This window comes from Peromyscus maniculatus, chromosome 3, assembly GCF_049852395.1.
Source record: "Peromyscus maniculatus bairdii isolate BWxNUB_F1_BW_parent chromosome 3, HU_Pman_BW_mat_3.1, whole genome shotgun sequence".
In the NCBI taxonomy this organism is placed as follows: Eukaryota; Metazoa; Chordata; class Mammalia; order Rodentia; family Cricetidae; genus Peromyscus; species Peromyscus maniculatus.
The window spans coordinates 25,160,338-25,185,823 of record NC_134854.1 but is presented as its reverse complement, the minus strand read 5'-3'; the positions used below and the strand labels follow the sequence as shown (position 1 = coordinate 25,185,823).

The 25,486-nt window shown below is 39.4% G+C and overlaps 1 protein-coding gene across 6 annotated transcripts in view; it reads left to right on the top strand.

Annotated features, from left to right (window-relative positions):
* The window catches only part of Cdk14 (cyclin dependent kinase 14), a 557,745-nt gene that overhangs the window by 144,438 nt on the left and 387,821 nt on the right, over positions 1–25,486 (top strand). For all 6 annotated transcript variants that reach the window (XM_076566272.1, XM_042272740.2, XM_076566274.1 and 3 more), the window contains one exon: positions 6,109–6,203. In XM_076566272.1, the coding sequence (XP_076422387.1) occupies positions 6,109–6,203 (95 nt within the window). The remainder of the gene's footprint in view (positions 1–6,108; positions 6,204–25,486) is intronic.

The window sequence follows — 25,486 nt, the reverse complement described above, 5'->3', positions numbered from 1 at the left end:
TTTAAGGTATAAGAAAAATACTAAGGTTTGTGACTTTGGAGTCAATCAGTGTCTACACTCTATCCTAATTAATTCAGGAAATCTCAACATGATTTTCTCTTTCCTTTGCCTTCTGGTACTTGCGTTAGTCCAGCCAAGCCTTGTGTTGAAGTACTATGGAAGTTAATACCTTGATTTATTTGCCTCAGGTGATAAAAGTTGCAGTGTATCCATATCTCTGTGGGCACACTAACAAATACAGTAGTAGTTAAGTCATTGCCTCTTTTTTGTTTTTTTGATTTTTGTTTTTTGAGACAGATTCTCTCTACACAGCTCTGACTGACCTGGAACTTACAATGTAGACTAGGCTGGCCTCAAACTCACAGAGATCCCTCTACCTCTGCTTCCTGAGTGCCAACCACACCCAGCCAAATCACTTCTTGACTTTACAAATACTGCTTGCCATTTTGCAGCCCTTGTTACCTTTGATTAACTTTACTATGTAGTCGCAGTCTCTCCTTGAAGTTTCTGGTGAGAATTTTGTTCAAACCTGAGTTTATTGCTATTTCAGCTGTATCTTTTCTCCTGTTCAATACTCATTAAGTGTTTTTATACTGATTAAATATTGATCATACAATAACTTTAAAGTCATTCTTACCTTTGCACTGTTACCTCTGTTTCCAGAGTTTTAGTTCCTCTGCCCATGAAACTTTGCTTCTCTTTCATAGTTGCATCCTTGATGATTGTATGAATTGATTTGTGACTTTAGGATTTGTACTCCTGATTTTATTTGAGAAACTGCTGTCAGCTTAATCTGTTTCTGTCAATTGTGCCAAAAAAGCCATGATGTAATTATATTTTGATTAAAATCACACTATTAATAAAAAAGCCATTGTTATAACCTTAGGAATAATTGCATTTTCTGATGACTAAGGATGTTGAATATTTTTTCAAATATTTATTGGCCATTTGTTTTTCCACATTGCACTTTCTATAGATGTTGGCTAATTGAGTCTTTGCTTTGCCCTTGTAACCCAAAGAACACATTCTTACCTGTCTTTCCTGTTTTTATAAAATCAAGTCTCCCCTTACCTTTCTTGGAAAGACTTAGTGTTTTTACTCTGTTCACCATTCTTGTGTATACTTAAATGTTTCTGCTATTTTAATCTAATCGTTTTCTTATAAATTTAGGGTCATTTCTCTCAAATTTTATTCCTAATTACATTATACCATTCAAGATTCCTCAAAATGTCTGATTAGATAATTTTTTCATGATCATGAATTGTTAGTTTTGAAGAATGCAGTTTTAGTCTCTATGTCACATTTGGAGTGGGCAGGAAACTAAAGAACATATTTAGTGTTTTCATTTTAAATTAATTGTTATAGTTGGCATACAAGTAATGGGCTTCATTGTGGCCTTTCATTTGTCTGTATCATTGTATTTTTTTCTTATTTACCCTGACCACTACTCTCCCCTACAATTTCAATGTACAGCTTTCTCCCTGTAAGTGGTCTTCCCTCTGCTTTCATGTGTGTGTATAAGCAAATCTAGATTCTGCTTATGAGGGAAAATATTCGATATTGTGTTTTCTTCTTCCTTTACATGCCCTCCCCCCCTCCCCACCACTGCCACATTTATCCCCTTTCTGTAGCTGGAGTTATCTCGAGTTCTGCCCAGGCCTGTAGCCACTCAGTTCCAAATAAACACACAGACGCTTATATTATTTAAACTGTTTGGCCTAATGGCTCAGGCTTCTTGCTATATAGTTCCTATATCTTAAATTAACCCATTTCTATTAATCTGTAAGTTGCCACGTGGCTTGTGGCTTACCAGTAATTTACATCTTACTTCTCATGGCAGTGGCAGCTGCCAGCGTCTCCTGACTCAGCCCTCCACTTTCCAGAGTTCTCTTCTCTGCTTGTCCTGCCTGTACTTCCTGCCAGGCTACTGGCTAATCAGCATTTTATTTGTCAACCAATCAGAGCAACACATTCACAGCATACAGAACATATCCACAGCATTTCCCTTTTCTTTTTCTTCAAAAGGGAAGGTTTTAACTATAACATAGTAAAATTACATATAATAAAATTTATCAATCAAGAATTACAGTTACAATATCTAGTCTATTTATAATATCTAGTCTATTTGTATTTGGAAAAATTAAAGAAGATATCCTATCTATCCTATATTTGTGAGTATAAGGTTTTATATCTAACTTATATTTTATCATAACTAAGGAAATTATAACTATCTAGTTTTCAACTACATCAAACACCTCATAAGGATATAACATTACCTAAGTAAACAGGAAGAACATTGTAAGCAACTTCCAAAAATCCAGATTGACAGAGACAGCTGGCTGCCTGGACAGTCATCCAAATTTCTTCTGCAATGTTGGGACATCCATTTTTCCGCCTACAGGCGTAAAGTCTCTCAGTCATTTCTCTCGGTGTCCTGTAGAATGTCTCGTAGTTTCCTCTGTGAAGTAGGAACCTGAAGGACCAGTTCGCCAATCAAAGTTTAGTGGTCACCTTTCTATGGCTCCTGCATGTCCAGTCAATCAAGCAGTCCAGGCAAGAAAAGATTTTTGCCCAAGTGGCTATTTTTGCCAAGAAGAAGATAAACTCCATATAGAGTGTCTTTGATGTTCATCCTCCTCTCTGAAGTAAATCAGTGCTGCCAAGAGCAGACATGTCTCACTGTCCAGAAAGTCTAAATTTTTAAAACATTTTAAATTTCATATTTTGCAGGTCTTAGAAGTGTTTGAAGACTACCTATCTGTTTGAAATATATCTGTATATACCTAGAAAATTAAACTAACATGACTATAAGTTTGATTATCATAGAATACTAATTATTAATCTGTATTTTTTAATTATCCACTACAATCTAAATGAGGTATGTAAACATAATACCTCAAGCGAAAATAGAAATATATATACAGTATAACAAAATTAAGTTTAAACTTGTATCAATAAACTAAAATCCATAGCAATGTAAAACATTTCTAAACAAGTTGTTGCTCTTTAAAAGTAGGTTACCCTTTCATCCTATCATATGTATATCATATTACCTTTTCTTCTTTAGAAAGATATTGTATTTATAATCAGTCTGCTTTAAATAAAAATATTGGTTTTGCTCTGTCCCATACCAGAGGGCTCTTCTGATATGGGACAGAAATCTCTCAACCTTTTCTTTTAGCAATACGCTTGGGTTTAGAGAAGGAGTGAGCCAATTCCATCGCCAAAGCCAGCTTGGTATATTTGGGAATTCGGGCGTAGCTTCTCATACTACTTCCTGCTAGAAGAGGGAGAGGGTGCTGTATTCTTATGGGGACACAAAGAAAATTTTAGGATTATGGAGTAATCCATGAGGCTGTATTGTCTGAGCCAGTTGCTTTGAAACCGTTCTGGAAGTTGAATCATTTGGGTCATAGTGTCATTGGAGACCTTTCAGGGTTTCTTGGCTGGTCAAACCTGATGTATCTTAATCTGGAACAAATTCATAGCCTCTTGCTTTCTGTAGAAACAAAATCAGAGCCTCCTTCCCAAAGCAACATATCCTTAGATCCAAATTTTGAAGTCAAGGTACCTTTAAAATATACATATTTGTTTAGCTGAGCAGTTTTTACAATCAAATGTCTTTCTGCAGTTAAAAATATCAAAGACAGCACAATCCAGATTCTCTGTGTAATATCCATCTTTATGTGGCTTATTTTTATATTACTTTTACTTTCTCTAAATACTTAATTTTTTTATAACTATTTCTTTATATAACTGCATATATTACTTTTTTCTCTCTTCCAAGCCTACATACATACATTTTTACACACATTGTAAACCGTTTAGAGGTTTATCCCATCTGAATCTGTCTTATTGTGAATCTATTGCTTTAAACTGCAGTGGTTAGTACTAATGGGTTAGACTCTGCCCACTTCAGCTTTCCAACATGGCGGTGGTACGTTTACTGCCAGCTCTGGGTCTAGAAGCCATGTATATCATCAACTCTTAGAAGCAGTGGGTCTGTGCTTCTATCAAAGCAGCCTGTAGCCCAGAAACCTCTTTTTTTTTTTTTTTTTTTTTTGGTCTGTACTAGCAAAGGCTAAATCTAGCATGCAGGGCAATGTGTGGCTTGCAGATGCCTCACTCCTGCCATGCTGTAGGTCAAGCCCTCACACCACAAACCTGCCATAGGGTTTGCTCAAGCCCACAGGCTGTGGCTAACTTGGGAGAGACAACTAGGAAGCTGTTTTTAGCTTCATTTTAAAATCTTCTTTCTCAGGTTTTAGGTGGAAACTCTAGGTGTTGGGCACCATTTTTAGCTGGAGTTGTCTCCAGTCCTGCCCAGGCCCACATCCACTCAGATCTAAATAAACACACAGACACTTAGCTTATATTAATTAAACTGTTTGGCCTAATGGCTCAGGCTTCTTGCTATCTAGTTCCTATGTCTTAAATTAACCCATTTCTATTAATCTGTAAGTTGCCACATGGTTTGTGGCTTAATAGTACTTTACATCTTACTTCTCATGGTGGTGGCGGCTGGCAGTATCTCCTGACTCAGCCCTCCACTTCCCAGAATTCTCTTTTCTTCTTGTCCTGCCTGTACTTCCTGCCAGGCTACTGGCCAATCAGCATTTTATTTATCAACCCATCAGAGCAACACATTCACAGCATACAGAACATATCCACAGTACCTTTCCTCCCTCACCATAGTCTCTCTTCTTTTATGACATCTGTATATGTCTTATATATGAATTTACACACACCTCACACACAGATATAAATAGGTGTGTCCATATATGACAGAAAACATGGTCCATGTATTTCTGAGTCTGACTTGTGGTGCTTGTGTTATTGTTATTTTTACATAACTTTATCATGTTAGTGATAATCTCTATCAATTTTCCTGAGGATGATATTAATTTCATCTTCATTATGGCTGAATAAAATTCCCTGTGTGTATAAACCATAGTTTCATTAAATTAATCTGCTGCTGATGCTCTTGGTGAGTTGCATGTCTTGTATATTTTGAGTTCCTCACTTCTATAGTAAAATCACTAAGTTATTCTCTCACTAGCAGTGTATCATTGTGGTCAGATAGCATCTCAATGTTGTTTTAATTTTCATTTTCTTGATAGCTAAGGATGTTGAACAATTTCCAGAGACTGGCCATTTGTATTTCTACATTGGAGAACGTTTCTATTTATTAATCTATTTATTGACTAGATGATTTTTCATGTCTAATTTCTTGAGACCTTTATTATCTGTGTTAATCTTCATGACATATCCAGTTGGCAAAGATTTTCTCCCATTCTGTAGGCCATCTCTCCATGCTGATGCTTGTCTCCTCTGCAGTGCAGACATACTTGATTTCATGTGCTCTCATTGGTCAGTCCTTAATGTTTTTTCTGACCTATTAGAATCAAGATTAGAACGACCAGTTACCTCTAAATAGTGTACTTTATCTATTTGATTTATTGCTAAACTATGTTGGAGGAGTATTTTTTTGTGAGTGAATATTGTATAGAGTCATGATTTACCATAAAAGTAACACAGTATTCCCAGAATTATCCATTGTACAATTTATGTTTTAACTGCAGCTTTGTTATAACTAGAAAGTCATAGATAAGATGGCCATTCTAATAAAACTTTGTGGATAGTAAAATGTGAGTTTTGTACAACTTTCATGTCTTTTGTTTCCTTCCCAACTATTGAAACAAGGTAACAGTTATTCTACATACATGGGGTGGGCTATGTTTGACCTGTGTATAATAGTTTATTAATGTCTAACTTAGAAGATTATGCCATAATATAGAAGATGTTCATATCACATTGAATGTGAGTACACATATCATAAAACATGTATATTGAGTGTGATAACATCTATATAAAAAAATCAGTTTCCAGCAAGACAGCTTTGGGGAATGCTATATCAAAATATTTACAGTGCTCCCTTGGTTAGATTATGGGTAAATTTAATCCTACATGTGTTTGTTTTGTATGTTCTGAATTTGTACTATGACTGTTTATTGCATTGTTTTAAAAATATCAGAAAAAGTTATTTATGCAGTGTCAGCAATTGGTACATTGATACAATCTGTTTTGTTTTCCCTGTTTTCTGTTCAGCCAACAAGTCCCAAGTTTGGAAAAGCTGACTCATATGAAAAACTGGAAAAGCTAGGGGAAGGATCTTATGCAACAGTGTACAAAGGGAAAAGCAAGTAAGTTAAATGTTTTAAAGAATGTGTCATATGTTCAGGGTATCTGTGCTCTGACTATTAAATAACAGCATATTTAAATTACTCAAATTTACTACATAATAGATTTTCCTGCTGTTTGGTTTCCTGACTCCTGTGAATCTGCTTCAAACAAATCTAAAAGCAAATGGAAATTGTTTTCCTGAGGCAAATGGCTCTGCAGACTTCTCTAACTTAGCTTACTATTTCTCAATGGAGTTAGAAACCCCAAATGGGAATTATTTTCCAGGTGAATGAAGTCGTTAATTTCTCATGGTGGTTTAGTGTTTATTATTATTTTTTCCATTTTTCCCATTTATTGAAAATAGGTTCTTTTCTCATACAATATATACTGCCTATATATACTCATGAGACCCACAGAAATACTGAGTTAAAAAACTATAATATATACACAGAGAACCTGGTGCAGACCCACATTGGCCCTGTGCCCACTGCCTCAGTCTCTGAGAGCTCAGGTGTGCCTTGCTTAGTTGATTCAGCAGACCTTTTTCTCCTGGTGGTCTTCATCCTCCCTTGCCTCTTTTTCCTGGGGTTTCCCTGAGCTCTGAGGGGAAGGATTAAATGGAGACATTGCATTTAGACTTTCTCTCCAATAATGTCTGCCTGGGGGTCCCTGATCCTGTTCCCTTCTGCTGTCAGAGGAAGCATCTCTGTTGATGACTGAATAATGCACTGATCTGTGAGTATGGCAGCATGTCATTTTATTGTTTGTTGTTTGTTAGTTTAGACCAGCAGTGTTTGGTTTTACCCTAGGTCTCTGGTTCTTGGTCACCCACGCAGTGACAGTTATGGGGTCTATCTAGTGAAGTCGGCCTTAGTCAAATCAGACATTGGTTGGTTACTCCCACGGGTTCTGTACCACTGTTACCCTAGCACATAAGGACAGATTGTAGGTCAAAGGTTTTATGTCAGGGTTGGTATTTATGTTTCTCTTTTGCTAGCCTGTAGAGTACCTTCCTGCATCAAAGACATCAAAGAATGTGGAATGAAGGCTCCATATAGGCACCAGCTGGACCTCTTCATGTTCAATAAGTTGTGTGGATGTTGTCCTCAGCAATGATGCCCCACTGTCCGATTGCAGAGAGTAATATATTATTATCTTAGCATCACCCTGGGTTGTTTGAAGATTTTCATGTGATTCCCTTAGCCAGTAAGTCATTTGACTGCAACCTAGTCCCTGTACTGGAAGAGGTGGCCTTATTCCTTATTCCTTATTCTCCATTATTAGGAGACCTCATTAGGATCACCTTCATATATTTTAGGAAGTTTCACTGCACTGGGTTTCCATACCCTCCCTCAAAGCCCCAGTTTCAGCTGTTTCTCTCTGCATTCCCTCCCACCCTCCTCCCTCCCCTCCCTCTTCCTATCTGATCCTCCTGTTCCTGCCCCACTGGTAAAATCTATTCTATTTGTCCCTCCCAGGGAAATCCATGTGTTCACCCTAGACTCTTTCTGTATGCCTGACCTTTCTGGGTCTACAGACTGGAGTGTGGTTATCATATACTTAATGGCTAATCTCCACATAGAAGAAAATATATAACGAATTTGCTTTTCTGGGTCTGGGTGACCTCATTCAGGATGATTTTTTTTTTTAGTTCCATCCATTTGCCTTGAAATTTCATGATGTCTTTTCTTTCTTTCTTCCTCCCTCCCTCCCTCCCTCCCTCCCTCCCTCCCTCCCTCCCTCCCTCCCTCCCTCCCTTTCTTTCTTTCTTTTTTTTTCCTTTGGTTTTTTGAGACAGCATTTCAATGTGTAGCTTTATGCCTTTTCTGGAACTCACTCTGTAGCCCAGGCTGGCCTGGAACTCACAGAGATCGCCTGGCTCTGCCTCCCAAGTGCTGGGATTAAAGGCATGTGCCACCACTGCCCGGCTAAAACTTTTTTGTTTGTTTGGTTTTTTGTTTGTTTGTTTTCGAGACAGGGTTTTGATGTGTAGTTTTGGTGCCTGCCCTAGATCTCACTCTGTAGCCCAGGCTGGCCTGGAACTCACAGAGATCTGCCTGGCTCTGCCTCCCTAGTGTTGGGACTAAAGGCGTGTGCCACCGCCGGGCATGATGTCATTATTTTACCAGCTGAGTAATACTCCATTGTATAAAATGTTCCACATTTTATCCATTCTGATGTTGAGGGACATCTAGGGTTTAGAAAAAGTATAAGTGATCTAAATCCAAACATACTGTCACTGTTGCATCCTCTTGTATTAAACATTTATTCCACTTTCCCCAAGTCACTTGCTTTAAAACTGTGAACTCTCTTTCCTTTCCTTGTACTTGTCTACTTTGGCCTGTGCTTGCACCCAGAGAAGCATCTCTTTCCCTCTTTCCCACAGTGCTCTTCCTCCATTGCTTTCTTGAGAGTAAAGGACAGACTTTTTTTTTTTTTTTTTTTTTTTTTTGAGTCAGTGACTTTATTAGGATAAGTTACAGGTTTGGGCGATAGATATTTGCTTTTGTTAAGGAACAAGGGTGCGTCAAAGGCAGCTCTATGACCGTCAGCCCCATTTCCCCCAGCCTAGGTGACTCCCGAAAGCTGCCTCCCTGGAGGTCTCCGGCAGACTTGTGGTCAGCTGAACAGCTCAGCTCTTCTTCTGCCCGAGGACTGTTACTGCTTTCATCAACTGTGGAGGAGCCTGGTGAAACAGTGTTTGTTTGAGGAACTTCTGAAGACTCGTGGGTGCTTGAACTGAGTCTTGTGAAACTGCCTCTCCATCCAGAAGAGAATGTTTCAATTTGGATGAGTTCTCTATACAAATATCAATGACTGAATAATGATACTATATTTTCTCAGATATCACAGAATGCTTTTAGTCATTTTATATTACATTTTTTTTGTTTTATTTTATTGAAATTTTTTTCATATAATATAATTTGATTATTCCTCCCCCTACTTTTATTCCTCCCAAGTCCTCTCCACCTTCCCTTCCATTTGGATCTACTCCCTTTCTATTTCTCATCAGAAAATAAATAGGCTTCTAAGAGCTAGTTAAATAAAATATAAGATATATCCCACCCCAAACCAACAGCAACAACAACAAAAAAGCAAAAACAAAAAAACAAACACCCACACCGGAATAGGACAAAACAGTAGTAGAAGAGCCCAAGAAAAAGCACAAGAAACAAATATAGGCACAGGGACCCACTCATTAACACACTAAAGAATCCCATAAAACTCCAAATCAGAAGCCATAATATATACATAAGGACCTGTAGGATTGAAAAAGAAAAAGAAAAAAGATCTTTTTTTTTTTTTTTTTTTGGTTTTTCGAGACAGGGTTTCTCTGTGTAGCTTTGTGCCTTTTCCTGGAACTCACTTGGTAGCCCAGGCTGGCCTCGAACTCACAGAGATCCGCCTGGCTCTGCCTCCCGAGTGCTGGGATTAAAGGCGTGCGCCACCACCGCCCGGCTAAGAAAAAAGATCTTAAAAGATAAAATTAAATCAAAAGAAAGGAAGGGAGGGAGGAAGAGAGAGAGAGCGAGAGCATGAGCCTCTGGAAAAAGATGGCCTAAGTTAGTTTTTCTGTTGGCTATCTGCTATTGAGCAGTAGGCCTACCCTTAAGAGTGCTTTGTCTCCCCACTGAGATTCCCATGGAGAAAACTAAGTTTTCATTCATAAGTGGTTATAAATTGGAGATTGCTTCTGGCTTAGGGATGGGGGAGTGTGTCCACTTCTCCTTTAAGCTCTGGGATCCCATCTGGTGCAGACCTGTTTAGGCCGTGTGCATGCTGTCTCAGTCTCTGAGTTCATGTGTCCTCGATCTCGTTGATTTAGGGGGCTTTACTTTCTTGCTGTCCTCCATCACCTCTGGGTCTTACATTTTTTCTGCCTCCTCTTCTGTGGGGTTCCCTGAGCCCCGAGAAGAGGGATTTGATGGAGACATCTATTTTAGGGTGGTATGTTCTATGGTCTCTCACTTTCTGCAAAATGTCTCTATATTTATTCTCATCTGCTGCAGGAAGAAACTTCTCTGGTTCTCTGGTGATGATTGAGCCAGATGCTGATGTTTGGGGATAGCAGAATGCCATTTGGAGTCATTTTATTGCTACTTTTTTTTTTTTTTTTAAGAATAATAATATTCAGTTTTACCCTAGGTCCCTGGGCTATCTAGTCTCTGGTTTTCGGTCACCCAAAGCAGTGTAAGGTGTGGGTTACATCTTGTGGGGTGAGCCTTCAGTAAAATCACATATCGTTTTGTCACTCCCACAAGCTTTGTGCCACAATTGCATGAGCATATCTTGTAGACAGGGCATCATAGTAGAATGAAGATTTGTAGCTGGGTTGGTGTTTACATTTCTTCTGTGGTAGTGTGCAGAGTACCTTCCTATACCCAAGATGCTTGCCTATAGTCATGAAGGTGCTAGGTAGGCACCATCTAGACTTTTCCATGTTCAATGAGTTGTGTAAGTGTTGTTTTTCAGGAAAGGGGCTGTGCTATCAGTTTGTGGAGAGCAGCTTATAATTTTAGCAACAGCCTGGGTTGTTCGGGGGTTCTGATGGGACCCCTTTGACCAGACCAACAGCTTAATTAGATGTAATTCATTCCTAGATGGCCAGTCGGGGCTATGTACCACCCATTATTTGGTGTTTTCATTTAGATTGCTTTCGTGTATATATATATGGTAGTTTAAAAGAACATGCCCCCATAGGCCCATAGGGAGTGACACTATTAGGAGGTGTGGTGTTGTTGGAGGAAGTGTGTCTCAGTCTCTTCCTGCTGTATTTGGATCTGCATATAGAACTCCCAGCTACTTCTCCAGCATTCCGTGTGCCTGTGTGCCACCATGCTTCCCACCATGATGACAATGGACTAAGCCTTTGAACTGTAAGACAGCCCCAATTAAATGTTTTCCTTTGTAAGAGTTGCTGTCATCCTGTCTCTTCCCAGGAGTAGCACCCCTAACCATGAGAACGTATATATTTTAGAAAGCTTTGGCTGTATTAGGTTTCCATACTACCCCTCACATGGCCATTAGTTGTAGCTGTCTCTCCCTGTATTCCATCCCTCCCTCCCCTCCCCTTCGCTGCTTGATTCTCCTGTTCCAGCCTGCCCATCTATCCATAACTATATATTTTTATCTCCCTCTCCTAATAAGATCTATTTATTTCCCCAGTTCCTTGCTCTATACTTAACCTCCGGCTCTATGGAGTATAGCTTGCTTATCATTGACTTAGCAGCTAATAAAAGTGAATACATACCATATTTGTTTTTCTGAGGGTGTGTAACTTCACTTAGTGTGATTTTTTTTCTGGTTCCATCCATGTACCTGCAACTTTCGTTTTTTTAGATGGCTGAGTTATACTTATTGTGTAAATGTACCATATTTTCTCTATCAAGTCCTCTGTTGAGTGACATCTATGTTGTTTTCAATTTCTGGCTACTATGAATAGAGCAGAAATGCACATGGTTGACCAAATGTGTCTTTGGTAGGATGAAGTGTCCTTTGGATATATATGCTTAAGAGTAGTGTACCTAGATATTTGAGGTGATTCAAGTCCCCTGTCCCTAAGGGACTGCCATACTGATTTCCACAGTGGGAGTGCAAACTTGTGCACTTTTCCATAGTGGCTGTTCACGTTTGCACTCCATCCTTGCTGTGTTATTGAGCTGTCACTTGGGTAATTTTTTTTTTCGTACCCATTTTGGCAGACATAAGATGAAATCTGAACATAGTTTTGATATGCATTTTCCTGAAGGCTAAGGATGTTGAACATTTCTTTAAGTGTTTCTAAGCCATTTGAGTTCCCTTTTGAGAATTCTGTTTGGATCTGTACCCCATTTTTGATTAGGTTGCTCTCTTAATTTCTAGTTTCTTGACTCTTTTCTGTATTTTGGATATTAGCCCTTGTGTGGCTGGTTTTCTGTGTCAACTTGACACAAGCTAGAGTCATTGGAGAGGAAGAGCCTCAGTTGCAGAAATGCCTCTATAGGATCCATCATTTTCTCAATTAGTGATTAATGGGGAAGGGCCCAGCCCATTGTGGGTGGTGCCATCTCTAGGTAGTGGTCTTGGGTTTTATAAAAAAGCAGGCTGAGCAAACTAGGCAAAGCGCATCAGCCTTCGGGATCCTGCCTCCAGGTTCCTGCCCTGTTTGAGTTCCTGTCCTGACTTCCTTCAGTGATGAACAGCAATGTGCAAGCATAAGCTGAATAAACTCTTTCCTCCCCAACCTGCTTTTTGGTCACGGTGTTTCATTGCAGTGATAGAATCCCTAAGACAGCCCTCTATTGGATGTGTAGTTGGCAAACATCTTTTCCCATTCTGTAGGCTGCTGTTTTGTCTGAGTGATGGTGTCCTTTGCCTTGCAGAAACTTTTAAGTTTTGTGCTGTCCTATTTATCAATTATTGATCTTAGTGCCTGTGTTAATGGCTTTCTGTCTAGAAGTCTTTTCCTCTGCTAATGAGTTCAAGGATATTCCTTATTTTCTCCTCTCTATAGTTCATTGTATATGATTTTATGTTGAGTTCTTTGGTCTATTTGGAGTTGAATTTTGCACAGGGTGAAAAAGACTCACCCATTTTGAATCTTTTACATACAGCTTTTGTTGGGTCTCTTTGTGGTTTGGATATCAGAGTAACTGTGGCCTCACACAATGAATTGGGCAGTGTTCCTTCTGTTTCTATATTGTGGAATAATTTGAGGAGTATTGACGTTAACTATTCTTTGAAAGTATGGTAGAAATCTATGCCAAAGCCATCTGGTCCTTGAGTTTTTTTGTTTGGGAGAATTTTATCAACTGTTCTATTTCACTAGGAGTTATAGGTCTGTTTAAATTGCTTATCTGATCTTGATTTAACTTTTGTAGGTGGTATGTATCTAGAACACTATTCTTTTCTTTTAGATTTTTCAATTTGCTGGAGCACAGGTTTTTCCAGATTTGGATTTTTAAAAAACCTCCTAGACGTATTTCTGAGGATTCTTTCTCCCACACTTTCCCATCTCTGAATGCAGGGAGCAACTGTATTTAGTGACAAGAAGCTTGTAAGGAAGCTTCTGTTTTAGGAATAACTCAAGACAAAAGCCTTGTTTCACCTTAATAATTTTACCAAATGATACTGAAAATAATTTTGCAAACCATCCCTGTTGTAACATCTTTATGAAATCTATGACAGAAAATTGAAGCAGAACATGTAATGGAAAAATTTGATTTATGTCTAATTTGGGATATAGAGAGAGCCCATTTTTCTTCAGAGCTTTTGAAGAAAGAATATTACACATTCCTTATAAAGATTATGTGCTAAGAAACACAGAAATATCCTATTAAAAGTAGTAATTGTGTTAACTGTGAGTGCTACTAGAGGGTTTATTTTTTCAGTATGGCATCAACATGATAGGTCATCGAAAAAAAGTAGAGCCAGATAACTATACTATGTTTTAAAAGATTTATTTTCTAATGTATACAGTATTCTATCTGCATGTATGCTTGCAGACCAGAAGAAGGGCCAGATCTTATTACAGATGGTTGTGAGCCACCATGTGGTTGCTGGGAATTGAACTCAGGACCTGTGGAAGAGCAGCCAGTGCTCTTAACTGCTGATCTCTCCAGCCCCAGATAATAATACTATTAATGATATAAGCAGCTTGGGAGCATGGATGGCTAGAATAATGCTTTGAATGCTGAAGCTAATGTTTACAGAGGTTGCATTCCAAGATTTGTATCTTTCCTAAAGAGAATTAGTAGTCATGTAAAAACGACTTGTACATTTAAGATTAATAATGTGATGCTAACTTGCCATTATGCAGCAATTATTCGGTGTAAACCACACTACCTGTTTTTACCTCATTTAACTCTTGCAGTGACCTACATGATAGAGGCGTCACAATCATCCCCATCTCACCCATCAGCAGCCTTGTTGCATGGACTTTCATCAACTTTTCCTGCTCACACATGTAGTTAGTAGCAACACATGTTTAGCTCATGTCTTTTTGGCTGTACTACATTTCCCCCTAATCACTACGCCATTCCTTCTTATTATACAAGCTGTAAAGCCTTGGAAAGATTTGGTCCTTGTTGAATAATCCAGATGGTTCTCACATATGCTGTGACTTGTTTCAATTGTGATTCAGACAAAAGCAAACATCCTATTTGATGATAAGGAAGCAAACCAAGAACTTAGAACTGCCTGCCACAAAAAAAGTGCGTTCAGCGAATGTGCAGGTTCATAACCATTGAATGTTTAACGTGCAGATTTACTTGAAAATCCTGGAGAGTGTTGAACATTTTTCCATTTATTGTTCCTGGATATGAAAAGAGACTTCCCCAGTACCTTTACTTTTTGAGAAAGATGATTCTGGACAATTGATAGCTTTCATTCCAGTAGGTTTTTGTTGTTTTTTGATTTTTGTTTTTCGAGACAGTTTTTCTCTGTGTAGCTTTTGATCCTGTCCTGGAACTCACTCTGTAGCCCAGGCTGGCCTTAAACTCACAGAGATCTGCCTGCCTCTACCTCCCGAGTGCAGGGATTAAAGGCGTGAGCCATCACCGCCCAGCTCATTCCAATAGTTTTAAAATGATCTTGTCAGCATTTCTTCAGAAGTCTCAAGCCTGCTGGTCACATGCAGATTTTTATTTCCTTCAGCAGGAGATGAATACCATTGCCCACTCACCAGATTTAAGAAATGATAGGCTGTCTGGACTTTCTTCCTTTTGGGTATCAAGGTCTGGATAAGACAACAGCTATGCACTTGCCCTACAGAAGAATATGAGAGTTTGTTTGGTACATTCCTAGAGTGAAGCATAATTACAGGAGCCTTTCAAACCATGGGAGCTTGTTTCTCTTCAACATTCTCTAGTAAATGTCAGCATCCCTTTCTCTATCTTGAGACATTTTGTTTAGCATCCTCTTCAGTTTTTCATTATCTTCCCAAAAAGCTGCTTGGACTTTGAGATTTCTGTGATTCCCTATTTGTATTTCACACACATGTTCATTGTATTGATGTATCGGTGTCATGTTTAGAGTTTATCACCACCTGGCCAGGGCTGGCAAAACAAAGAACCACAAATTCGGTGGTTAAATATCAGAATTTTGTTGTACTACAGTTCCGGAGCTGGAAGTGAAAGGTCTAGCTATTGTTGCGGTAGGGCCCGCGCTACCACCACCCATTCACCATGTCCAAGCAAGGGATTAAAAAATAGAGACAAGAAACAGTGGGTCATTCGCCACAGCAGAATGCCGAAAGCCATTTATTGAAGGAGGGAGGAAACCTTAAATACAGGCTTACAGCACAATGGAGGAACCCCACAGGGCAGAAGTTCGCTACCCAATGTTCTACATTCTTGAATCTAAGCTGTTTACACCAAATACAGGATACACAAACAAGGAGCCTCTGATGAGCATTCAGGAAGAAGGAAACCTGCAGGGAATCAGCATAGGGAGGACAACTGGTCAAGGTCAGCAAGCAGGCAACAGTTTACTCAGTATGGGGAGCCAGGGCCCTACAACTAGTTTTCCAGTATCAAGGTTTAAATTTCCTCTTATTTAACAGGCCTTCATGCCAACCAGAGATCTGGTACCACCAAAGTATGAGTGCTGCTATTGCATCCTTATGGGACCGTGCTGACATCCTGGTCATTGTTGTATTTCATAGGCACCATAGCTTGGTAGGACTGTTGGTTGTATCCCTCCTTGGAAGCTTGCCATGTACCTTCTGGTGCCATGAAAGCTAGTACTCAGGTAGGAAGCTTTCAGGTCAGATCAAGCTCAGGTCCTCTGGGCCCTGTGTCTGAGATGCATGGTGTCTTCAGCAATAGACTAATTTTCCACTTCTGTGGGGCATCCAAGGATGTTATCAATAGCATATAATGTTTTGGGAGTCTCTTGGACAACTTTGACCAACAATTCAAAAGATGGCTCCTTATGCCGAGTTCTGGGGCTTGTTAAGATATTCTGTGGCTCTTGTCGGGGGTAGACAATGCATCTTCTTTTTTAAAGCTCTGAACTTAACCATTTTTCTCTTTTATTGAAAATAGATTCTTTTCTCATACAGTATATCCTGATTACAGTTGTCCTCCTTCTATTCCTCCCAGCCTGTTCCTCCATCCAGATTCACTCCCTTTCTGTCTCACTAGAAAAGAACAGGTATTTAAGGGATAATAACAAAATGTAATAAAGTAAAATATAATAAGAAAAAACAAAACCCACTATATCGAAGTTGGCCAAGTCAAACCAACAGAAGGAAAGGAACCCAAGAGTAGGCACAAGAATCAGAGACCCATTTGTTCAGACTCTCAGGAGTCTATAAGAATACTAAGCTGGAAGCTGTACTACATTATGTGGAAGACTTGGTGCAGACCAGAGTCAGCTCTGTGCTTGCTGCTTCAGTCTGTGTGAGCTCCTATGAGCCTTGCTCAGTTGATTCAGAGGGCCTTGTTCTCCTGATGTCCTCCATCTCCTCTGGCCCTTCCACTTTACCCCCTCCTTTCTGTGGATTTCCCTGACCCTGAGAGGAGGCATTTGATGGAGACATCCCATTTAGAGCTGAGTATTCCAAGGTCTCTCCTCCCACTCCCCCTCTGTAATGTCTGGCTGCGTGTCTCTGTATTTTGACCTTACCATGTTTAATTAGGTTTTTAAGTCAAGGCCTCACTGCTTAGTCTAGGCTGCTCTGGAACTTGCTATGTGGACCAGGCTGCCCTTGAACTTTCAGTATTCCTTGTGGCCTTTTGCTCCCAAATGCTATGGATTTCAGGTGTGCACCACTTTCCTGGGCCAGGACTCATTAATATATATTTTAAAATATTTGTTCATTTATTTTTGTGTGGCTGTGGTGTGTATGTGGAGGAGAACTTGTGGGAGGTAGTTCACTCTTTCTACCATGCGGGTCCTGAGATTAAACTCAGTCAGGCGTGGTGGCTATGGACTTTACCCACTATTTTGGTAGTCCATGTTAATATTTTTAGAGTTTATTCTACCAATGTTTGTTGTGTTTATTTATAATTATCCCCCTCAGTGTTGCATTAGTTAACTTACTCACTGCTATGGCAAAATAACTGAGAAAAGCAACTTGAGGAAGCTCACAGCTTGAGGGGATTCAGCCACAGGCAGCCATGGCAGGAACTGGTCACGTGGTGACAGTCAGGAAGCTGGGAGCTGTGAATGCTGGTGCTTAGCCTGCTTTATTTTATTTTATTTTATTTTATTTTATTTTATTTTATTTTATTTTATTTTATTTTATTTTATTTTATTTTATTTTATTTTAACTTAGTCTTGGACGTAAGCCCATGGGGTGCTGCTGTCCACATTCTGGGTGGGCCTTTCCTTCTCAGAAAGACTCTCAGGCATACTTACTTACCCAGAGCTGTGCCTTTTAGGCAATTCCAAGTCCAGTCAAGCTGATGCTGAAAGTAATGGTATAGGAGGAAAGGACTAGATGTGGATTTGCCCTTAGGAAACTTAATATCATCATCACCACCACCATCGTAGTTCTTTGACATTTTCATACATGTGAATAATATATTCTCATTATTTTCTCCCCAAACGTCTCACCTCCTCTGATTCCCTAAGATACCCTTCTCCCCATCCTGCCAGTCACTTTCCTAGAGGCATTACTTCTGATTTTGTTTTGTAACCAATTTGGTTTAGCCACTAGAAAAAGAGACTTCTTTGATCGAGACTGAGAGGAGTATTTGTCTATGTGTATGAAGATAAATACTCATTCAGAAGACAGTTTGACATTGTGTCCGTTTAGCTGAGAAACAGAACTAAGTCCTTCTGCAAGGCCTAGGGCCTCCCCGGCCATGGGATTTTGAGTGGGTGTAAGGTAATAGGCATGGGTTTATATTTGTGGAGTGGGCCTCATGTCTATTTAGAGCAATTGCTTATCCCCACAACAGTCATGCTACTGCTGCAACAGGAGACCACATCTTGCCTGGCTGGTGGGTGTCACAGCTCCTAGGATTCATATCCCGGGACACCAGCTGATGCTGTTGAGGATAAAGCTGCCAGCTCTTCCGTTCCATCCTGATTGCTTTGTGGCACAGCCAAGGTGTGGGGTGTCTTCTCATCTTGGGGTGTGTGACTTTTCAGAGAAATGGCAAGAGTCTGTATGACTTTGTGGCTTCTAGAGCCTCCCTGACCGGCAGTGCACGATGAGGTATACCGTACTTCTCCATCAGCCTTTCGTTTAGTGCCTGATGGGTTTAGGATGGAACTTGATCTTGAAGAGAGATGGTACAGGTGCATCAGTTATTTTATATAAGGTGAGATTTCCATGTCCTGTATAAACTAGCATTTAGTTAGACAGGTCTAGCTAAACTGGTGTGGTATTTCACAAGGGAAAAAGAGAAAGGATATTGTTGACTGCAGAATTTGAAATGTGAAGCCACAGCTTCCGTGATGGCAAACCAAGCCTGCCTCATCACCGTGTTCCTTGTGGGATTCCTCATGGTTCCCTTTTGTGGCCGATCTCAACTCCCCATGAAAATACAAGATTTTAATTTTTTTGTATTATGCCTAAATTTGTTGAACCCCGAGGGTCTCAAAATAAAAGCAAATGGATTTACTTTGATATTGTGCAGATTTTGACTAAGCAAAAGTAATTGAGTATTAAGGTGGAATTTGTTTTAAGCTAAGCAGTATAGTTTGGAAGGATTGGTGTGGCTTGTGTGGGTACCCATGAATGCCTGGTTATTGTAAATAGAGCTAAGGCCTCCTACCACATCAGCTCCCCAAATGAGATGTGCATACTCATATTCCGTTTGGTGCTGTTGTCAGAATGAACCTGAATTCTCTTTATGCTCACATGTGGGATCCCACGTGCATGGTAAATTCATCAACCTCTGCTCTGGGCAACTGAGTAGGCAGGGCAGTAAACAGGTAGGACTGCGACTGCTTCTGATCTTCCCAGACTTTGTGTGACATTCAGAGAAAGAACAACAGCCTCTTTGTTCTACCTCTGGAACTGAAGTGTGGGGCTGATCTGTCTAAGTCACCCCACAGATGGTCATGATCACCAATCATTTTCTCAGCTTATCCTCAGTTTCTGTGGCTGTGAAGATGCCAAGGCCTCCCTCCTCAGGAGCTTGCTCAGCTGCTTCTGAGGAACCTGCCCACACTGGTTTGTGCCAGCAGTAAATTGTTATCTCAGAGGTCAATAAGAACAATGGAAGAATTTGCTCACTTTATGTAATGTGAGATTTATGTGATTGAAAGTGTCAATCTTCTTTAGCATTTCATTCTGCCAATTTGTGCTGAATAATTGAACTTGAAATTAAACGACCTCATAAATTGAGAGGGTAGCCAAACCCAGACTGATGTGTACTAAATGCATTTCAAAGAGCTCTTCAAAGCCCCAGGGAAAAACAGGGGGAAGGAATGCTTTAATTAAAACAAGCACAGGAAGAGAAAGGCAGCAGCAGCAGCTGACCACCTTTCCAGAATGTGTGAGATTACAGACGGAGTTCTTACTGCTTGCCCTCAGGGTCAACGCCATTGAAACACTATCAGGAGGAGTTGGAAGAACTATAAAAATCAGAAATCCCTAGATGGAAAACACTGGGTTCCAGGTTTATTGGCATTCCAAACTTAGCTTTTTATACATCGATTGTCCCCAGAGGTTGCCTGTCCATAGATAGGAGCTCAGTGCAGAAGAAAGGCACATCAGATCACATCTTGAGGCTTGTTTGGGATGCTCCTGTCTGTTTTTAATTAAATCTGCCTGATGCCTTTTAGATTTGGGGTCTATGGGCGTAAGCTGTCTGCAACTTGTTTCAAAGATCAAACTGGGACCAACCCTATTAGTTGTAGGGTATGAAAATGGCACTACAGCACACAACTGTGTGTGCTTTGTGACTTAATGCACACAACATAGTATTACAATGTACAATAGGAGAAATGGGATTTATATAGAGTAGCTATGTAATAAATGAGGTTTGTCACGTGATTTTAGTGTTCTTTGTGTATAGGGGAAAGTTGAAAAATAGGGCTCTTATTCTTACCTATTCCAAGGAGGATAACAGTCCACCCACTCACATCTGCTAATTTTATTTTTTAGAAACATTAAAGCTTTCTCAAATTGCGGATTCCAGCCCCGATTTCCTCTGGAAGAAGAATGCAGACATTAGAGTTTGGTTCATTGTACAGCTGGTTTCATTTAACTTGCAGCAGATAAAACAAACAGTGCCTAATCTTTTTGACAAAAGCAACAGTAAGGTTATTGTTTAAGCAAGAAGCACGATTTCAATTATTAGAATAACATGAGCAGGAACAACTTTCTATTAGACAGTGCTTAAGTGCTGCGGCCTCTGTTAGCCTTTTTTGATTGGGTTCTTTGATCATTTCATTGGGACACCCTCAAAACAATATACTGAAGTCAGTATTAGTGTCTTCTCTAATTCTTTTTGAAAGATTAACTATGGAAAGTCTCGATTATTGAAATGATTATACTCCACAGTGTGAGGGTCCTAGAGTCTCTGTTTAGGGCCCATGAGAGTGAGAGAGGAAGGCTGTGATGCTGGGGCTTGCTTCAGCCATCATCCCGAGTAGCATCCTTATTAGTTTGAATCAGGATGCTAGGTAGCAGCACCTTACTACTGGGAGCCAGTGACTCTCACTTGCCTGCCAGGATACATTTGATAGAGTCTGAAAGTTTATTGTGTTTTCATTGCTTGGGAAGTGGTAGTGGACACAAGACACTGCTATGAAATATCCTATAAATTAATAAGACCATCTCCGCTGGGTGGTGGTGGTGGTGGTGGTGGCGGCGGCGGCGGCGGCGGCGGCGGCAGCGGCGGCGGCAGCGCACACCTTTAATCCCAGCACTCGGGAGGCAGAGGCAGGCGGATCTCTGTGAGTTCGAGGCCAGCCTGGGCTACCAAGTGAGTTCTAGGAAAGGCGCAAAGCTACATAGAGAAACCCTGTCTCGAAAAACCAAAAAAAAAAAAAAAAAAAGACCATCTCCTGTAACTAAGAAGTATTTGGCAAGATGTCAGCAGTCCTGGGATTGATAAACCCTGCTCTAAACCATAGGATGCACAGACAGGATCTGTCTAAAAGAGCTCACTTCTCTGAGTTTCTGACTGTGTACTGTGTTCTGTGTGCAATGGGGATATAGTGAACAAAACTCATAGGCCCTCTTTTCATGGAGCCTGTCATCTAATGGGAGAAAGCAGGAATTACTGGATCAGTAGATAGGCATGTCTATACTTGCAAATAGTGTGGGGGAACTGTAAGCAATGAAAAAGAGTGAGGTGGGGGGGGGCAATATATATATGGGCAGACATTGGAAACCTTGTTGAGAAGGGACATTATGCTGCTGATCTGAAAGAAAAATTTATTTACTTATTTATTTATTTATTTATTTATTTATTTATTTATTTATTCATTAGCCAGCCAGTGTGGCAAAATGTATTTCAGACCAGACCTCAAGGTAGAAGAGCTCTTGGTGAAATAGAATTGGGTATGTTCTGCAGACTAAGAAAAAGACTAAGAAAGAAATGTGACTATGGCTGTGAAATAGTACAGGGCAGTTTGAGAAGTCTCCAGACCTTGAAAATTATCCTTGCACATTTGTATTTATGTAACACAAATATCAATCATCCAAAATGAGTCTTAAAATAACTATCATCTAGCCGGGCGTTGGTGGCGCACGCCTTTAATCCCAGCACTCAGGAGGCAGAGCCAGGCGGATCTCTGTGAGTTCGAGGCCAGCCTGGGCTACCAAGTGAGCTCCAGGAAAGGCGCAAAGCTACACAGAGAAACCCTGTCTCGAAAAACCAAAAAAAAAAAAAAAAAAAAAGAAAAAAAAAATAACTATCATCTATTATCATGTGCCTGCAGTTGGGAAATGGCTGGATATAAAATGATTATTTCAGGTCATGTTGGTTGTTTGGTGCAGTTTGACTGGGATACAAGAGACCACTGGCATAGTGGTTCACTCCTTTGCTGAATGCTGCTGCTGGTTCTTTACATGATCTGGGTTTTCTAATGGTACAGTGGGCATTTGAGGACATAGAGAGACTTAAGGTCTCACTGCTGCCAAGTAAAGAGCTTGATCATTGTCCTTACAAAGAAAAACAGGCACCTAGAAGTGAGTGTCTTTTCTCACATCTCAGATAACCAAGAGAATTGTCCCAGGACAAGCCACTATCCTGATCTCTATAGAGAGCGATATGGGTGTTCAGTTGTTTGTGCCAGTATCTGCTTACTTACAGCACAATCACTGAAGCCATTAACCCACTAGATATTAAAAGGATAATATGGACAAGAGGAATGATTGCCATCAATCTTAGAAAGGGGTAGGAAATAATAATGTAGTAGGAGATTCTCTGAAATGAGGTTTCTGTGTAATATCCAGTTATATAAAAGTGGCCTTAGATTGCTTAAAACCAGATGTTAAACATTTTAGAGCAATCATTATAAAATTTTAAGAATGCATAAGATATGGGAAGGCATAAAATAGGACCATATAAAATTCCCAGTTAAAATCAGAAAGAATAGAAACATCAGAAGGGCAAATATAATAGACTGAAAATAGTTACAAACACAATAGATTTTCCTACAACTCAATCAAAATGACTTAATATTAGTGGTCAAAATGCACCAATTAAAAGACTCTAAATGGACAAAACCAAGAGTCAGTTATCTGTTGTCAAAGACAAATTCTCTGAATATAGAAGCTCAGATGAAATGTGAATGGACAGAGTGAAAATTTACCTTGTTAACAAATAATAGAAAGATGAAGTAGCCAAGTTAGTTTCACCCTAAACAGAGATTTTTGGTAATTGAGAAGATTTTTCAGGGATGAAGGGACCATTCCATAATGATAATAGGGCCATTTCCTCAAGAAATGTCTATGTGCCAGAAAACAAAATAAATTATACCAAAATATGGAAGTGGGAATAGATGGAACTTTCAGAGGACAGAATAGTTTCCTGTTGTAGTGATCTTTGCTCTTGTGTCAGTGATTCATTCCTCAAGCAGATGGAAAAATCAGTGAGGATTTGAACAGCACTGTTAACTGAGATTGGCCAATAGTTTAATGTATGGTGCCCTGTTTACCCATTCTATTGATCAAATGTTCAAAGAGAGCATATTCATGGGTAGAGAACATAGACTGCACTCAATGGGAAGCATGAATTAGCTTTGGGGACATGTTTAAAAGCCTGATATGGATTTGGGTTTTATTTTAATCCGAATTCCATTCTTGCCTCTCTTCTTGTACACTTTTCTTCTCTGAGCACTTATCCTTTGGGGATTAGCTCCTTTAAGATTTTAGATACTCTGTGTAGAAGAGGAAGGGTCCGTTTGCCCAAGATTTGTTGTTTGGAAGGGGACCTGTTTCCTGATTTTGTTTGTTTGTTTGTTTGAGTCCTGATTTATGTTTATTGTCTTTGGTCACCAGTAGTCATCACTTCTTTTTTACTATAAATATTGTCTTCATTTGCATGAAAAAATTATATCATAATCTTACTTATATAATACTTATTGCTTCTTGAAAGTTGGTAGAATATTTTTCCCTAAAACAAAATTGGACTAAAGTAGTTTGTTTATTTTAGGGTCAAATTGAAGATTCAAAGCATTCATTTCAATGACTCTGTAGAAGCATTTTGAATTATTTGTGATTGTCACTTACTGTTTAATTCAAACTTTTCAATTAGTTTGAAAAGTTTTCTTGTACATGGTATACATCTCAACTTTATGATTTTTGTGAAAAATGACCAGGCTAAAATTCAAGTGACCTCTCATATCATTGATTACTCATAACTTAACAATGTGTCTCAAATAATTAAAGATCGCATCGATAGCTGGACATTTGAAACAGGAATTCCTGAGTAAGCTGAAGCTTAGCTGAACTAGGTGCTATTTCAATCCATAGCCAATAAGGTGAACCATTAATGAATTCAGTCAAATGCTTACTATCTATTTAGCATGAACTCAAAAACCACATATATGTGCTATTAGTAATAATGATAGAAAGATAAACAAGCCCCTGAAATTTCTAGTATTAATATTTACATTGAATAATCAGTGTAAGATTGTATTATAGACATTGTTTCCATCAGAGAATTTGAAACAGAGAATATCATAGTAGAGTAAATGATGAGAGAATGGAGGGGCTTTAGAGAAAGGAACGACCCTTCTCCCAAGTGTGCGTGGGTTGCCAGAGAAGTTCAACTTCAAGGCTGTGTTTGTGGTTTCATCCTGGAGCAATGGGAATGATATATATCTCTGTCTGTAGAATCTGAAAATGGGAAATGTGATCTGAGCTTACTGGCTTTGAACCAACAAAATATCTGAGCTTAAAAAGTCTCAGACAGAAAGGAAATTGTTTGAAGATCTCAGGCATAAAACATTTGTCATTTTTTTTATGGTTGATTCCTGAGCAACTATGTTCTTTCTTTCTAGCATTCCAAGGAAACAGACACTTCCCTGCATAAATGAGTCCTTTGAAGTTATGAGAGCTAATTCAGTATCAAGTTCAGAATGGCCTCTTTGGGATTGATGTTTTCAGGGATTTAAATCCACGACCTTACAGATCTACAAGCATTGTCTCAGATGAGGGAAACTGTAAACATTAGGCACTTGGGTTAATATTTGAAAGACCTGTTGTAATCTGGTAGAGAATACCATAGAAGTTGTTTCTAATTGGTCTGATGGGCTAGACTGGAGAATGAATTTAGAGGCAGCATAGAAGTCAGAATCTGGAGAAAGGGATTAAAGAACCCCCGAGGAAGCAGAAGAGGAAGCAGAGACTTTTGTTGCATGTCTGATCAAATCTCTTAGGAGAAACACTGGAAAATTGAGATATTGAGAAAGCAAGTAGGTAGCATTACAAATGAAGCCTAGTGGGATTCCTTAGCAATCAGAATTCCCAATGAGAAAGAGATAGACTAGACAGTGACACTTCTTAAAAAGAAAACAACAATAACAAAGAATTAACTTCCGGATCTTAGGAAGTTTCGGTGCTAAACTCTAGAGGGTTCTGAGGGCACCTGGGAGTATGACCAACTTAAAAGCATAGTGGATTATCTAATTAAAATATTGTTTAATCTATAAATGGAATAACAAGAGTGAAGTAGCAGAGTAGTAAGGAGAGAAGCAGAGAATAGAGGGAACTTAGCAAGAGAGGAGAATGGGGATCCTAAGTGGGTGAGCAAGCATGAGAGAGATCTGATAATACAAGAAGGTCAAAGGTTCAGAGGCATCTGAAGGGATGCCAGGACACTTGTCATTAAGAAAGTGTTCTTTAAGTGTGTGTAGGGGACCAGTGGGAATGGAGATTGAGAATGTGAAAAGAAAATGGAGAGAA